This window comes from Leptidea sinapis, chromosome 25 (genome assembly GCF_905404315.1).
Source record: "Leptidea sinapis chromosome 25, ilLepSina1.1, whole genome shotgun sequence".
NCBI classification, from domain to species: domain Eukaryota; kingdom Metazoa; phylum Arthropoda; class Insecta; order Lepidoptera; family Pieridae; genus Leptidea; species Leptidea sinapis.
Genome location: NC_066289.1, coordinates 6483969 through 6501864, shown reverse-complemented (window position 1 = coordinate 6501864; position 17896 = coordinate 6483969). Strand labels below are relative to the sequence as shown.

The 17896-nt window shown below is 32.3% G+C and overlaps 1 protein-coding gene across 2 annotated transcripts in view; it reads right to left on the bottom strand.

Annotated features, from left to right (window-relative positions):
• LOC126972092 (phospholipid phosphatase 2-like) overlaps positions 1-17896 on the bottom strand; it is a 118862-nt gene that overhangs the window by 37815 nt on the left and 63151 nt on the right. For both annotated transcript variants that reach the window (XM_050818677.1, XM_050818678.1), the window contains exon 2: positions 3049-3142. In XM_050818677.1, coding sequence (XP_050674634.1) covers positions 3049-3142 — 94 coding nt within the window. The remainder of the gene's footprint in view (positions 1-3048; positions 3143-17896) is intronic.

The following is a 17896-nucleotide window of genomic DNA, read 5'->3' as shown; positions in this document are numbered from 1 at the left end:
TTCCCGTGTCAGACTGTCAGATCAAATGACTTCACACTGCATAATATTGACATAATTTTAAACATTACTTGAATTATAATAATCAAGAAATGTATGTTCGGTTTTTCAGTTTAGTCTGATATAATTGTTTTTGTCAAAAGGTGCGTATTTTGTTTTGTGTTTGTTACTTATTAAGACATTATCATTTCAAGAGTGTACTTTTGTCTTGGCAAAATAGAAAGTGATAATTATTATTAACGACCAATATATTTCACATTCGGTTTAAAGACATTTATTCTCATAAAATTTAACATAAAATCACTTACATGAGAATTTTACATAAATATACAATAAAATATTACCTTAGGTTTCTATGACTAAGCATGCAAAACAAACAAAGTGAAGAATTACAAAAAATGAAGGTACATAAAAATTTCTCAACAAAACAACATCAACATATTTTATATTTATCCGGAATAAGAAGGACTGGATGTGGCTAACGACTTTTAAGATTAAACATTAGTATTTGAATATACTAAGATTTTTTTCGTTGTAATATTTAAGGCTGGGGACCGAGCCAATGGCCTTGAGGAATCGAGCGGAGCTAGGTTATTTCTTTTGCACAAGATCGTTAGTAGTTTTAATTCTGAATTAGAAGAATTTTAATTTATTACAAACGTAAAAAAATTTTCTTTACAAAACTAACAAAACTATGTCATGTTAAATAGTATTGGTGTACAATTAATAAATTTTCGCATAATTTTTATGAAGATTGAATGATTAGCATGGCTCTAACTGTAAAAGTTAGGGGTGTTTTCGTGATTTTTTCGCACTGTCTATAAAAAATTTATATTACGTAAATAAAAAAAAAATATTTTGTTCTCATATTCTGTAGATATATAATTATTACTTGGAAAAAAAGTCAGGAAATAGTTTCAATAATGCGCTATTTTGGCGATTTCTTCACATAATTATTTTAGACTTCATGTTGTACCGATTTTTTAATGAAAAACTTGACAAGCGTGTCACTCCGACTTATTTATATGTTATATTTTTTATCTTCGCAATTATATTATCCTCGCTATGTTGGGATAGATTTTAGATTGGATATATTTTGTTCGGAATAGCTTCTCTAGAACTAAATATTTACTGAATGCCCGCGAAAAGTAATTTTTATCCGGCCCTTCAAGTAACTTAGCGATATGCGTTTTACATTGTGAGTGTTGCTCGCTGTAATTATTTTCCCATATATCAAGTAGGCGCACGTGATAGGCACGTGTATTGCACTGAGTGTAAGACTATCGGATCAAATGACTTCACATTGAATGAGATTTATTTGATTTTAAGTATTATAGTATAAATAATAATAATTAATAAAATCAATGTTCAACTTTTCAATTAAATAATTTTTTTTCGTCGTTATATTTATATTTAACTATGAACCGACTTCAGTAACATACTGAATGTATAACTTCAGGGATTTTTTTTACATTTTAAAGGTAGAGTTAATATTTTTTAATATAACAAAATAAAATATATTACATATAATAATTCTATGTTAATTGTGTGAAATAGAGAGATTTATAAATATTAATAGGTATTTTAAATAAAACATATTGACAAAGTGAAGTATTAAAATATAACTGATAATAATTAATAAGTAATTTTAAAAACCTTAAATTATTAGATGCTGACAATGAGATGCTTGCTGACTTGACAAAAAATATTCTTTGGCAATCAAAATAGAGATTAAATTGTAGTGACCAATATATCTAATTTTACGACCTGTATAGCCGAGTGGTTAGCGATCCTACCTACTAAGCTAGAGGTCCCGGGTTCGAATCCCGGTAGGTGCAAGCATTTATATGATGAATATGGATATTTGTTTCCGAGTCATGGATGTTAAAATGTAGTTATGTATGTTTATATGAATTTATGTATGTTTAAGTAAGTATATTGTATTAAATATATCATTGTCTTGTAACCCATAACGCAGGCTATATATGCTTAACTTGGGGCAAGATAATTTGTGTAAAAAGTGTGTAAAAAAAAATATCTAATTTTACGTTAGATACATACACATCTTACGATTTTTTGCCCATGAACAGTGCTAGTTTTTGTTCTAATCAAATATATTGCAAAACGATTTAATTATTCTTCATTTATTCTATAAGGTCTCGTAATATATTTATATATAAGGCCTCAACGGGAGGAGGAGGGAACGGGTGACTTGACCAACCTTCGTAGCAGAAAAGAAGGTAATATAAATACTACAAACCTAACTTACAAGTAAGCTTTAGACATTACTTAATACTGTAACAATGAGTTCTTATCCGCAGATAAGAACTTATTGTTCTATGGTTGGCCGTCAACTTAAAAAATAATATTTTATACTAAGTTCGAATATTGACGCGGATGAGAAAGTAATTGAATGACAAGTCAGAATAGATCATGAAGTAAAGCAACAACGGTCGGCTTTAGGCCTAATATTTAATATTTATAATTAATACTAGTGGACCCAACAGACGTTGTCCTGTACACATGTTTTAAATTTGAAAAATCGGTGCAGCCGTTAGGAGCAGTTCACTAACATACACATGAGCAGGAGAATTATATTATATGGGCGGAATTGAGAATCTAAACCAATCTCAAATTCACTGAAACAAACAAAAAAGTCATCAAAATCAGTCCAGCCGTTTAGGAGGTAGTTTAATTGTGAATGTAAACCATTTTCGAATCCACCTCAAGACACACAACAATCTCAAATTCACTGGAACACACAAAAATATCATCAAAATCGGTCCAGCCGTTTAGGAGGTAGTTCAATTGTGAATCTAAACCATTCTCGAATCCACCTGAATACACACAGAAAGTTTCATTACAATCGGTCCAGCCGTCTAGGAGGAGTTCAGTGACATACACACGCACACAAGAATAATATATATAAAGATGTTTTATAGATAGTGAAAGAATAAGAATATAGAGTACATAAGATTGTTTTATTCTTTAAGGATCGCGCGTGTGAGGGAGGATCCACGCGTTACACTACCACTATACTAATTAACTTACCTAATAATAATATTGGAAGGTCAATGAGCAAATGCCACAGTAGGTTATGTCTCGCCTGCATCTCTATTGGAGGTGGAATCTGCTCAGCTACGCTCTGTAACAAAATAATATATTTTTCACTTCTCATGTTCTGAAATTGCTAATTTGTGCACGATATAGGCTGCACAGATTTTTGTGCACAAGTGCATTAACGTATCTACTCATAAATGAATCTATATTAAGGCAAAGAAAGTGAGCCATACAGCCAAACACAATAAAAAGTTCAGAGATAGAATTTATTATAAAATAATATTTACTTTTATTTATTTGCCTCATGTGTTTATTAAGACATAAAAGATATTAAAATTTAATAATGCGGTAGGTTATTTAATTAATTAAATATATATATTACTAAATTAATTTAATAGTAGGCTGTATAGGTCTGGAGCCCAAGCCTGATATCAATTTCGTAAGATTAAAAAAAAGCGGCGGGAAACAGGTCTTGTTTTTCGTGCGTTTATTAATTTCGTCGAATTTGCTAATACTGTTAAAAATGTCCATGTCATACTACTGTTTTATTTCCTCGCAATCGAAATGAAAAGCAGAGTTTATAACTCGTCCACAAAACCATTTTATCGAGGGCATTACTATCAGCTAGATATGCTAAAAGTCTCGGATAAAAATGGTTCATTTTGTGCGAGTCGTTGTAAAATCTACTATTTCACTACAGTTGTTAAGCATAACGTTATTTCAGAGGCTATTATTATGATTCCAACACGTATCTTACAACAGAAAACACTTTTATTGAAGCAGGCGTTACTTTGAGGAAATCCATAATTATCCAAATGTTTTGAGTTTTCCTTAGCGTTAATTCCGCCAATATTTGTCAAGAACAACTTTCGAGAACAACTTTGAGTCTCGTGCCAAAGTTTGGCTAGTCAACGTGTCCTGAGGATGCCTCGTGTAGAGGCGAAACAAGTGTCTAATTGATTAGAGAAAGAACTAAGCGGAATTTACACTCAAATAAAATCATAACATTTGGATAGATCAATGATTATGATGGTTAAAATATGTTTGAAATTGATAAAACGTTCTTTTGCAGTCTTTCATTGCATTGTTAAATATGTGATTTAATTTCTTCTGACTTTTTTAATTTCAACTTTTACGAGATTTTTATGGTTAAATACGTCCCACGTCTGGCACGGGACTAAAACACGTGAAAAATTAACAGCATTTTGTTAGTTATGGAATTCCGCAAAATAACGTCTTATTCAATAAAATTTCATAATTTGTCTGTTTAATCTGTAGATATAAAGCATATAAAGGAAAAGTTTAAGCTTTTCCTTTATTTTCAAATACAACATTTTGAAATTCAAGAGTAACACTCCTGTGATTCCTCAGGTGTTATAAGAAATTGCGTGCATCAGTGATCACTTAGCACCAGTTGTGTATTGGTCACCTTGTTATCCCTAAAATTAAATAACGCAAAAAAATTATATATCAAATTTGTAATACTACATGATGTTATGTTACTGAGAAGTTCAAGGATATGATGTTTGTATCTCTATTTTACATGAATCTCCTTTTTTGATGTACCTACACCTGGTCATGCATAGTATCTTTTGGATTGACTTGAACCACAGACTTCCAATAAACTAGCGTATGGACAAACAAAGCATGCGAGAGAGAAAAAATGTCAAAATGTCAGTATTCAAATTTATGTGACATCACTTATTGAAAGCCAAAAACTACCACTCTTTCCATAACGAATGGCTCAGACCTGAGAAGAATGGGCGCAACAAACTGAGTGGGTTTTTATTTTCATCGAAAAAATATGTTCACAAAGTACTAATATTGTACAATTAAACTTATTATTTAATAGCCTGAGGGCGGTCGCTGCATTCCCAGTCTGTGGTATCATATGTGGTTAAGAAAGTCATTTATGTTATAGTAACCTTTACAACACGAACGATTTTTAACAATACTTTTATTTTGAACATTTTCTAGGATCTTGTTGTAAAAGCATATACATCGCTACACAAAAGACTTACTAACTCGACTTAGCCGAGTAATAGGCATCATAAGCTTATGTCTGTTCCTGGTGTTAACATTGTGGTAATGACAGTTTCTAGCAAATTCACTTATGTGCCTATGAACATACATTACATTATCAAGAATCCCTTTGAATTTTGCTCTCAATGATTCTTTAGGACCTAGGTTATAAATAGCGCGAATAGCCCTCTTATATAGCCGATAAAACCGATTAGTTATAACCGATTTTTATTGACAAGTCGTAAACAATCAGCCATGGTTGGCATAAGCTCCTTAGTATTTTGAACATTCATTCATTCATTCAAGCCCACACATTACAAATCAAAATTGGTCACGATTTATCGATCTGTAAGGGTTAAGTCTATGATTTTAACATCATATTTATAAAACAACGATTTGACCAAAGAGAAGGCTTAACGTAGGTAAATTCCTAACAATTCGACATAAAATATTGTAGCCCCTCGGGCTTTTGTCAATTAAATTATAATGTCATATTTTATGTGTAACATAAAAGCGTCCATATAGTTTACTATCGATAATTAACTAAACGTTTGTTCTATTTTTGGCTTTTTGAGGCGCAACATACAAACACAAAATATACAGGCTGTTGTTTTATACTATAGCACCTGGGTGATCGAGTTCTGTTTGTTCTTTTTACTTCCTTATGCAATTTCATCTAAAATCGTTTACTACTGGGCTAATGAGACTTAAAATCTTATTTTTTTTTTTATTTATTTATTTACTTATAATCCAACAGCTTTATATACCATTACAATAGACTTACTAATAATTTTACAAATATGCCAATTTAGGATTAAGAATAATAGTTACAAAACTTTAATAGGTATACATCTGTTATTTAATGCTAATATTATTACATACGTTAATAATAATATTATTTAAGAGGTGTGTGTGTGTGTGTATAGTGTAGGTGAGTGAGGGTGTGGGTGATTGAGTGTTTTCGTGTTTATGTTATACAATTTTATTTTCGTGTGTTTTAGTGTGTAGATTTCGTGTAAAAAGCGTTGCTTAGACGTCGCAAAAATGTCAGTACCTGCGTACTCGGTATTATATAAGTATGTTATACGTTTTAAAATATTGTTCTGGGCATAATTTGTAGTTACTTGGGGGACGTGAAACAAGGAAGTGTGACGGGTTATGCCTCAAAGTGAAGAGCGCAGGGGCCAAGCCGTTCAATATTTAGAGTCTTTCAAGAATCCTGAGCGGCACTGCAATGTAATGGCCAGGGCGTATTACTTGTTATGAACATCATTCTAGTCAAATCAAAGCTCAAAATACTTTATTGACATAAAATCAAACAGATTGCTCGTCAACGTCAATCACTAAGTATACAATTTAAATACATACATGCAAATGTCACAAAAGTTTATTCAAAAAAGATGTGTATGAATATTTAAGACAATATGTAGACAATACACTACAATACAGCTCAGTAAGAGAACTGTGGATGCTCATAGCACATCATATCATTTAGTAAGGAATGGTTAAATCATTCAAATCAAAATCAAATCAAAATCAGTTTATTCACGTAGGTCACGGAAATGACACTTATGATTGTCAAAAAAATACAATATTTTTCTTATTGAATCTACCGCTACTTCGTAAAGGGTTGAGCTAATGAGAAGAAGTAGCAAGAAGCTCATTGCCACTCTTTTATATCAAGATTTACATTTCCATCGATTTACAAATCATTTCAGTTACAATATAATATGTAAAATGATGCAACAAACATACTCAAACGTCATATAGTGAATGTCTTACACGAGTAAGTCAAAAAAGTAAATGTAAATTAATACAAAAGTTATTGAGTACAGTAGCTGCATCATCCACATACACCATAAATAAATAAAGTTATTCTGTGAGCATTTTATAAGTGATTATAAATAAATAAATATATATATCCATACATATAAATACTCACAATAAATTTTAAGATTCTGAAAACGAGTCTCCGGCAACAGGATCATCCTGCCACCACAAGCAGCGCCCGTTCACGAGCATTTAATTCAAATTCTAATATTTTAATTCAAAATAGGATATAAAATCACTTATTTAAAGTCAAAAACTATCACCCATTCCAATAGGTATGCCACAGACCTGAGTAGAACGGGTGCAACTAACTCAGCGGGCTTCTATTTTTTTTTAATTTTATATATATGGTTACAATGTAAGATCGTACAGTAAAATTTATTATTTGATAGCCTGTGGGCGGTCGCTCTATTCCCAATCAGTGGTATCATTAAGAAATCGTTTATATTATAGTAACCTTTACCACACAAACGTTTTTTTTTAATTCTTTTGAATTTCGTAATACATTTGCTTTGAACATTATCCGGGATCTTGTTGTAAAAGCATATACAACGCCCCACTAAAGACGAATAAACTTTGATTTAAAATATTTATGTATCATTTCGCATACCGACTACGCACTACTTTCCGTCTCGTAAAATTTCATAGTCTGAGTACACCAAGCGTCTCTCAGCGGCTAATTACTACACTTTACGACAGATGGCACCACATGGTTGTCAAATACAAGTGGACTAGAGTTTGATTAAAGGGAGAGTATAGCTTCGACGTTTTCATAGTCTGACTCTTTTGTTGTTGATGTTTTCATAAGAGTCATGGATTTAAAAGCCATCTGTCACAATTTTTGTTAATTTCTTGAATGTCGCTTTCACATAATTTTCGCGATTAGCGATTGTATGAAACGTGCAGTCATTGACAGATTGACAGATGACGGCTTGTAAAAAATGGAGATAGCCGAAATCCACTACGTTTAACCAACTGTTGGCTTTCAAACTTACCTGGATTATACCTCGTCGCCATAATATTGTATTTACTATTTCAAACTTATGTCAAATCAATGCTACTTAACAAAATTTCATCTTTACTCAGGCAGTCCCGCCCTCTTGTATTAATAATGGGTAACATGAGACCTCATTATATTCATTTAGTTTCCCAAAATAGATTCCTTCAAAATTATTTTAGTGGATAATCCATTGTAATCACTGCTCTGGTAGCAAGGAACAAAAAACTGTACAATTAACAAGTCCTGTATTATTATACTACTATTAACATTTGTAATTCATTTATTATTATGACTGTTACTATATTTTTTCTATGGAATAGGAGTGCAAACGAGCGTACGGGTCACCTGTTGTTAAGTGATCACCGCCGCCCACAATCTCTTGCAACATCAGAGGAATAAGGTGTACGCGATTTTTTTGAAAGTACCCATGTCGTATCGTCCCGGAAACACCGCACAAGGAAGTTCATTCCACAGTATGTATTTGCTTAATATTTACAAGTGTTTTTTATGATTTATCTTTCTTTATTGTCAGCACAACTAGCTGTTGAGTTTCTTAGAAATATTAAATAATAGTTTAATAAAATATTGTATTAAAAGATCCAAATTGAGAAACCATCTTAAATACATTTGCATGAGATCGAAGCTAAATAAATATGACACTTATTCAAAACGGAACATGCTGTATAATAAATGTTAAAGATCGGACACTGACACAGTTTGAGATACAACGGTTACGGACTGAAATGCATTCTAGTTTACAAAGCATTTTATACCTTATCCTATCTACACAGTTCTACATCTAGATATCAATATGTTTTATAGCATTTCGTATATATAAGTAACTAGCTGACCCGACAGACGTTGTTCTATGTAATATATCACAATATCAAAAATTACTTCGTAAAATATGCTGTTGTAATGAAATTGTTTCACAGCAGAACTGTCAAACCGTGCGTCATTAAATTCTCTCATAGAAATTATGTATGGACACATCAAAGGAAAAACAAATTTTTTGTTTTTATTTAATTTAACAGCATTTTCATATGTGTTCACCTTTTATACCTTCTCTGGACTTCCACGAATAATTCAAGACCAAAATTAGCCAAATCGGTCTAGCTGTTCTCGAGTTGTAGCGAGACTAACGAACAGCAATTCATTTATATATATATAGATTATCTTAATATTATCACGTTAAATTAATATACAACTACGCAGAGAATGACAAAATCAATATAATAAAATCGCTTACCATAGAAACTTTTTATAAAAAAATAACGACCACACAGAAATGTCTTATGTACAAAAAAATGTTGTCAAACGCACAACAAAATGCAGAAGTGCCTTATTGTCTAGGCGAGGTTAATTATATCAAATCAAATCAAAATCATAGGTAAATCATATTGCACTTGAAATATTGTCATTTGTTTTATCATTGGAAGGCAGATTTCCTTAGAGAGGAACGAGCAAGAAACTCTAAGGTTGCTCTTTTCAAAATAGATTAGATATTTCAAGTTCATATTTATAATGCAATTTACAAATCATTTCAATTACAATGTATGCAAAAGGATGCAACAAAAATACTCAAACTTCAAATACTAAATGGCTTACATGAGTAAGTAAAAAAAAATTAAATTAATAATTAGAAACACAAGAGTTATTGAGTACAGTAGATGCATCAATCCCATTCAGTCGACTCTATGCGACCGAGCGATACATGGCTATAGTCTATGCGAAAAAAGAACCGACATAAGATTTGAGGGTGCAGCTTCATTTAACTACCATATTTGTAATGTTCACAAAACTATATTACGACTATGACATCTTGATACTTGTTAATTATTTTAGAATATAATACTTTCATATTCCGTCTTAATAAATATTTTATAGGATGAGCCATATAAAAGTCATAATATCAGTTCCATCTTATGCCACGAAGGTTCTCTTTCCGTACAGACTTTTAATCGTGACGGCTCAGTCAAATAAAATATAGGGCCTAGCGCTCTTAAAGAAGATTTCCCTTTACGTAATTTTAAATTAAAAACAAAGTGTTTATAGTAATCATAATCTAGTCCCAGGATGTGCGATCACTAGATATTCAGCTGTGGAGTAGAAGGATTTACGGAGGAGCCATTTTTAAATAAAACATTGAAATTTTTTAGTAATGGAATTCACGCGATGATAACTCAAGTATATACTATATATATATATATATAAATCTGATCATTTGTATAGGCTATAACAATTGACATTCAAAGTTCGCACTTGGATCCATGCCTAGTTTCGTTAGTAGGCGCTAGGAACTCCTTACGCGAAATCCTAGCAAGCCACTCATATACTTACATTCCTACGCAAATTTGATACAAATTCAATGACAACATTTCTTATTTGCTGTCGGTACTACATCCCACGTGGCCTAGATTCCTAAATACTACCTCTCATAATTATTTGAATTGCCTTTACTAAATACTGGAACTAAAATGCATATTTCCTATAGTAGTTACTTTACGAGTAATAAATAGAACAACTATACTATACGAGTAATAAATAACTGTTTATCCATACAACGTATGTACATACGCAATGAAACAATTATGTTTATGCGTTTCTTCTCTCTCTTTGAGCAGAAGCGAAGGCGGTTCATAAAATAAGCCTCGTAAGAAAAATGGGACAGACTATATAAATTATTAAATTGAAACCAATCCTTGACCAATGTGCAAAGTTTAAAATTAATTCCAGGTTTTGAAGGGATCGAAAGTGACGGATAAAGATTCCGTTAATACAAACAGAACAGACATACATACCAAGCTAATGAAAGTGGAACAGACTGTTTAAATTATTGTATCTTCATCGGTCCTTGATAACGGTGCAAAATTTCAATTCAATTCAACATTTTAAAGTGGGTGAAAATCATATTCGAAGTTTCCTTTACATACCTAGATACTACCTTACATATGAAGCTAAAAAGTGTGTTAAAAACGACATGATTTTCAAATAAATAATTTAATCTAGCGCCTAAATAATGTGCTAGCAAATTAAATATTATACTTTTTATATAATTTTTCTATAAGGTCATTAAATAGTAAGTATTATTTATTCGTTGTTTTTGGTATTTCAACAGCAGTGAGCCCTCCGTTAGGACCGACTGTCAACTGTTTTTTTTTTTAATTTTCCATCGACAGCCAGCACAGCCGTAATGAATAATGTATTCTTATATTTAAATAACTGTTACTTCTCGATCCTCATTATAATTATTGTGTATATTAATTAGTTCTGTACATCGTTTGCACAAGTGATGAATGAATGAATTGCTTATTCACGTGCATTTAATCTGAATTAAGTGTTAAGCCAGACTATTTACATTATATTTTTGAACGATAGTGTGTAACTAAATATGGCCGAATTAAGACTATCAATACAGCTGGAATATATGTAGTTTAATAATAATTCAAGATGGCTGTCATATAGGAGAATACTTTTACATGCTTCTGAAAATCTATATACATAGGTACAGCAATATTACGAGCACGCCGTGTATACAGATGTCCCAAAGTTATGGGACATGAAGGGAAAGTACCTTAAATATCGTAGATAGGGATATTGAATAAATTTTTCACAGATTTATAGTAGCGAAGTCTCCATTAGATTTAGTTATTCGTTCACTTCAATCGGTTCATAATAAATGTACTTCAATTTTAATAACACGCCGTATCGTTTTTTATTTATACATTCATTTATAATAAATTATATTAACAATATCACAGTTCTTGTACAAACCATAAACTCATTCGAGTTTTACCGTGTACAAGCGTCGTCAAAATAAACAATTTTATTTAAATTTAAAGTAAAGTTATATTTAAAATATCAAAGAAAAAAAAATACAACCTAAAAGTACATAATAATTTTAATTATGTGATAAACACAAAAATTTACGCGGGTGAAGCTAGTACTATATATGGTACATATTAATTTTTTTTTTAATATCACATACATGTAATTCCTTTTTAATTAAATCCGAGCTTCCGGATCTACAATAAAAACACATTTTTTTCTGGAGTAGAAAGGCAAATGAGCCTATGAATCAAGTGACAATAAGTGTCTTAACTCTAAGTGATCCGCGCTGCTGCATAAGTGATTTCCTGAAAAACAAGAGAGAAATCGAACTGAAAAACCGTGAGAGTTCGTTGAACAGTTTGGCTGCACGTGAAAGAAAGTTTCTTAGACCTTTTTTCTCTTAATACTGATTTTCATTATTATAACACTAGAAATAAGGGATTGCTTGTAACTAATTCTAGTAGGCTTTATAAGATACATAATAGCTTTAAGGGTAAATGTATACACTTCTATAATAAAGTCCCAGCCACTGTTCAGGCATTATCTATAAATAAATTTAAATGTTTTATAAAAAAATGGCTCTGTCGTAAATCCTATTACTCCACCGACTGAATATCTAAATGATCGGACAGCCTGGGACTAGATTGTGATTATTTTATGGGGATAGAAATGACTGTACAATATTGTATATTTTTATTGAAAAGAGCGCAAAAAAAGAATGCTGGAAAAGTTTCTTGCGCCGCTTCTTCTCTCTAAGAGCGCCATTTGTTTCCGAAGCGGTAGTAGTATCTAGTAGTTATTAGAAATGACATCAAAAAGAATTCTAAATTTATCAATTTTGAGAAAATAAATGCCTTTTATGCCTTTTTAAAAGCTAAACTGTGGAAGGAACGCCGAATTTCCTGAAGACGAACGTCGTATCGTATCAATTCCTTTATTACAATTATTTATTACTTTGTCTTTCGACATAATATGTCTCCTTCATTTACTTATGATACAAACTACAATTTGCCATGATTGTTTTCGCATTGTAAGAATATATTTTCCAATAATCCACAGGCATTTAAACGTAACCTACGAAAAGCATCTCAATTAAGTAATAAGAACCAACAGGCATTTATTTTTTATCTTTTATTCCTTTTTTTAATCGAATAATTGTAGTATCATATAACTAAAAGTCCATAATTAACTTTAAATTGTTATTTTATCTTAGTTTATATTATGTTATTAGTTAATAGTTATAATAAGTTTGTAAGTAGTAAGTAGTTAATTGTCACAGCAGCAACTATGAATGTTGTGTACATCTGTTATTGGTACTCACATCAGTAATTTAATTTCTTGTAATACGATATTATGTAATTGTAATATGTGTGTACTGTTGATGTATCATAAATAATAAATAAATAAATTAAGAATGTGTTATTACGTTCAAACATCTTCAAAATTGGCTCCCTGGTCGTGGTATTAATACTTTTTTTTTTATGAGAGGGGGCAAACGGGCAAGAGGCTCACGGGATGGGGAGAGGTGAGGCAACCGCCCATGGACATCCGCAACAACAGGTGTGTCAAGAAATGCGTTGCCGGCCTTTAAGGTGGGAGTATGCTTTTTTCTTGAAGGTCCCCAAGTCGTATCTGTTCGGGAAGACCGCTGCCGGAAGTTGATTCCACAAACTGGCTGTGCAAGGCAAGAAATTTCGAAGAAAACGCGCGGTTGTGGAATGCCAGACGTCTACGTGATGTGGATGGTACTTTGCACGTAATGTCCGATGGTGGAATTCGGCCGCTGGAATCAACCCGAACAGCTCCTCTGAGCACTCCCCGTGATAAATGCGGTAGAAGATGCAGAGAGAACCCACATCTCTACGCAATGCTAGAGAATCAAGCCGATCGGAGATGACTTGATCGACGATGATTCGAGCCGCTCTTCGTTGTATGCGGTCAAATGGAAGAAGCTGGTACTGGGGAGCACCCGCCCAGAGGTGAGAACAGTACTCCATGTGAGGCCGAATTTGCGCCTTATAAAGTTGCAGGCGGTGGCTTTTAGTGAAGTACTGTCTCGAAAATGCTGACAAATTCAGTCCATAATATAACTTATCATTTAATCATCATTACAGTCAAACTATATTAATCCTTTTGAACAGCCGTGACTCACTCTCTTGTGTGTTAAAATTATTTAAAGTAGCTTAAACATAATGACTGTATAGTAAAACTTTGAAACATACTAACACGTATAGCAATGTTGCCAACGTGAACGAGATTAATATTAACAACATGACAAATCCGCTTTGGCACAACCCGTACTCAACAACACAGATTACCTCAATCATTGTCAGTTGCTCTATAATTTATGGCCACGAGTTAACGCGATTTTAAAACCGATAAGTGGTATGTTTTGTTAATCTATTAACTACATCAGTTTTAATTTAGGTTAATGCTTTATGTCAAAACGTGATTTACAGTATAAATAAAAAAATATTTTTACTAATAATAATTGTATTAAGTACACAATATGATCTAAGGCATTAAGTTACTTCCAAGTTTTATGAATACATTTTTATGTTTTATGCAAATTGTAGAATTTTATTAAATAGCTACTTCGTGATATGAAATACTAAAATTTACACAAAATATGATACGTTGCAAGTTATTTAGTGTTATTTAGCATGCCATGAATAATATTTAGAATTTGAGAGAGCGCAACTTATTAGGTAGGTAGAAAATATGTTAAACAGAACACATTATATTTAAGGTTATTTCATCAAATAAATACCTTAGATATAAATTGTATTCTATCTAAAAAAGTTGAATCAATGAAACGTAAATTCAAATTCAAATATTTTTATTCAAAATGGATGTGACATCACTTATTGAAAGTCTAAAAACTACCACTCATTCCAAAACGAATGTCTCAGACCTGAGAAGTTAGGGCGCAACAAACTCAGCGGGCTTTTTTTTTCATCGAATAAATATGTTTACAAAGTAATATTGTACAATTAAACTTATCATTTAATCATCATTAAACATCTAAACTAATCTTCTTTCTAATATTCTAAACAGTACGTTTCCAATATAAATAATATACTTAAACATAAGTATTTTGCTATTAGATCGTAGATTCTAGTTTATAAATTAGCTCATCATTCAAATAAATACAGACCATCTATTTTAAGAACGGCACAAAAGCGCTTATGTACGCAATTAGCATTTCTCGCGCATCTGACAGTTGACAGATAACCTAAAAAGGTTTGACAGTGTCGCCATATTAGATTCGCAATACGCAATTCAACACACGACGCACCCGGGACATCCATAGACTTGTTGTTATAATACAGAGTATTGTTTAAATACATATTTGATAAGGTTTAAGTTGACCGTTAAGTTGAACAATGCATTATCATAGGAATAGCCCTATTAGATCGCCACGGTATTGGGTCATGAATAATCAAATATTCAGTTGTTGTTTCTATAACGTAGATATTGAAAGGAATCCGCCATAAAATATATTCATATGCATTCTTAATAGACTATTTGTAGCAGCATCAAATTATATTATCGCATTTTAGATTTAATAGAAGCGAGCTTAGATTATTTACACGTGTAGATAGACTATGACAGCTGTGAAAACATCGATAAAATTTTTATGTAGAACTAACCTGTATTTTGAGCAATTTGCGCACACTAACACAAAGTGTCATACAAATCGCGAGTGTAAGACGTAGCTTGTCACGCACACTAAACTAATATTCCTGTCCTGATTTTATTGGTTGTCTAACAGCAAGAGACTATCTAGACGTATAAATTATCTAAGGAAGCGAAATCTTCACCTGAATAACTCTTAGCATTTCCCGTTATAAATGCGGTAGATGATGCAAAGAGACCCCAACCTTATCTATGGACTCCAAAACAGCTGAACTGTGGATAAAATTTTTAAGCTTTCTTCAAATTAGGCCTGCGAACGACTCTGTAATTTTTGGTAATAACTAAGAAGTTTTGTTGGTGTTTTGAGATTTCAATGAGTTCCCGAGGGAGACACATCCGATTTCAACGCGGACAATATTACTAAATCACAAAGACAGTATGCACTTATCGTTTATCTCTCTCATACATCGCAAATGAATCACCGAATCACATAATAGACAGTAATTAACCATAATAACAGCCGGCCAGTTAATTATATTACTATTAAATTAAGTTATTTTGTTATTTATTGCGTGTCGAGATAAATTTAAGTTGCGTCAATAAATCTAATGATCATAATGTAACTAATTTGAACGGCTGTCTATTCAATATTCCTAGTTAATTATTTTAAATAATTATAAGTTATAAATTTAACACTAGGCATGTGGAGGAATAGTCGGGTACTGAATCTAAAAGAAAAAAGATGAATGAAGAAATATCGGTAAATAAAATGTACACTAAAATAATATATGAAAGAAAAAGTGGAAAGTGGAAAACACGCGAGCATTTTGATAAAATATTGGAGGATTGGGAAATGAAATAGGAAAGTGTAATATTTATATTCAAGTAGATTTATGGTTAAACTCTTTTGATTTTTTTTTCTATGGAACAAGTGTTAAGTGATCACCGCCTCACACATTCTCTTGCAACACCAGAGGAATCACAGGAGCATTGCCGGCCTTTAAGAAAGGTGTACGCGCTTTTTCTGAAGGTACCCATATTTTTATCGTCCAGGAACCACCGCAAAAGGAAGCCCCACAGCTTTGTAGTACGTGGAAGAAAGCACCTTGAAAACCGCACTGTGGAGGACCGCCACACCCAGATGGTGGGGATGATATCCTTAATTGAGTACAAATCTTCAATTAAATATACTACTACCGATTAGTAAAGTTACTATTGTTGAGAACAATCGGAAAGAAACTCAATAATTTCTCTATAGAATAATTTATACATATTTAAAAAAAAGGATTGTGTGGTTTTATGAAACCACGGTAAAAGTGAAACTTTTTTTTACATTATAGACATTTAACTAAAAATATTTGGAATAATATTCTATTAAGGGTATAAAAATCGCTTTATCAATCTTAATTTTATACTTGGTAAATTGGAATGATAATGGGAAATAATAAAAATAAACAAAATAGCGCACTGCCACAAATGAGTAATAGTCTATACACTACACGGTCAGCTGCTGCGAACTATAGGCGCCGCCCGACCGTCACGCGACATGCAACACACAGATGGAAAAGTTTGTGACGATATAATAAAAGTTTCACTTTAAAATAAATAATTTTAAAACTAATAAGTTATAATACTAGTAAACTCCTGGTTCTAATCTACGGACGTACATAAATCAATGTTGACTAAGATACGATATTCATTAGATCCATCAACAGTCAAAGTATGAGGTATGGTTTAGTTGTTTTGTAAATAATTCATCGTACGTGTTACCCGTGCATTATTCACCGACCTTGTACTAAGATATGGTATCAAGAGGTTAAAGAGATGTGGCATTGTAATACAATGTCGTTGTAGAGTTGTTATTAAAAAAAAAGCAGGCAGTCAAGCCGATAAAAGTGAAAACACAAAACTTTAAAATAGGAACAAATAGTTAGTTTGAATTTGTAAATTTTTGGCATGGCGTTGAGTTGATGGTAATTGATACGCCCTACCCATTACAATGCAGTACCATTATTGAAACATGCTGAGCGGTACTACAATTGCGCTCGTCACCTTGAGACATAAGATCTTAATAAGAAACAGAATGCTTACACATTACTGCTTTACGGCACAAATAGGCGCCGTTGTGGTTCCCATAATCTAGCTGGCATTCTGTGCAAAGGGAGGAGGTGCAGGTGGGAGGCTCCCACTGGTTAGAAATGAAATAGTACTAAATTAAATACTTTCATTGCTTCCCAAGGGAACGCCTATTGCTCATTGCTATAGCTCTTCGGTTATTGATAGATCTATGTCGTGCTACCCTAAAAATAAAAAAAAGTTAACTCTTAAAAATTTCTATGCACATCGCCTAATTCCAGCAACTACGTGCATCCGACAACTTAATAGTGCAATGATTGTAACTAAAAGTGCATGTAACACTGGCTCGGCTACGCCAACTGCGGCGTAGTCTCTAGTCGGAGCAAACAAACAAGTCTATGACTTAAGAGGTAACATTGGCTGAGGCTTTTCTCAGATTTA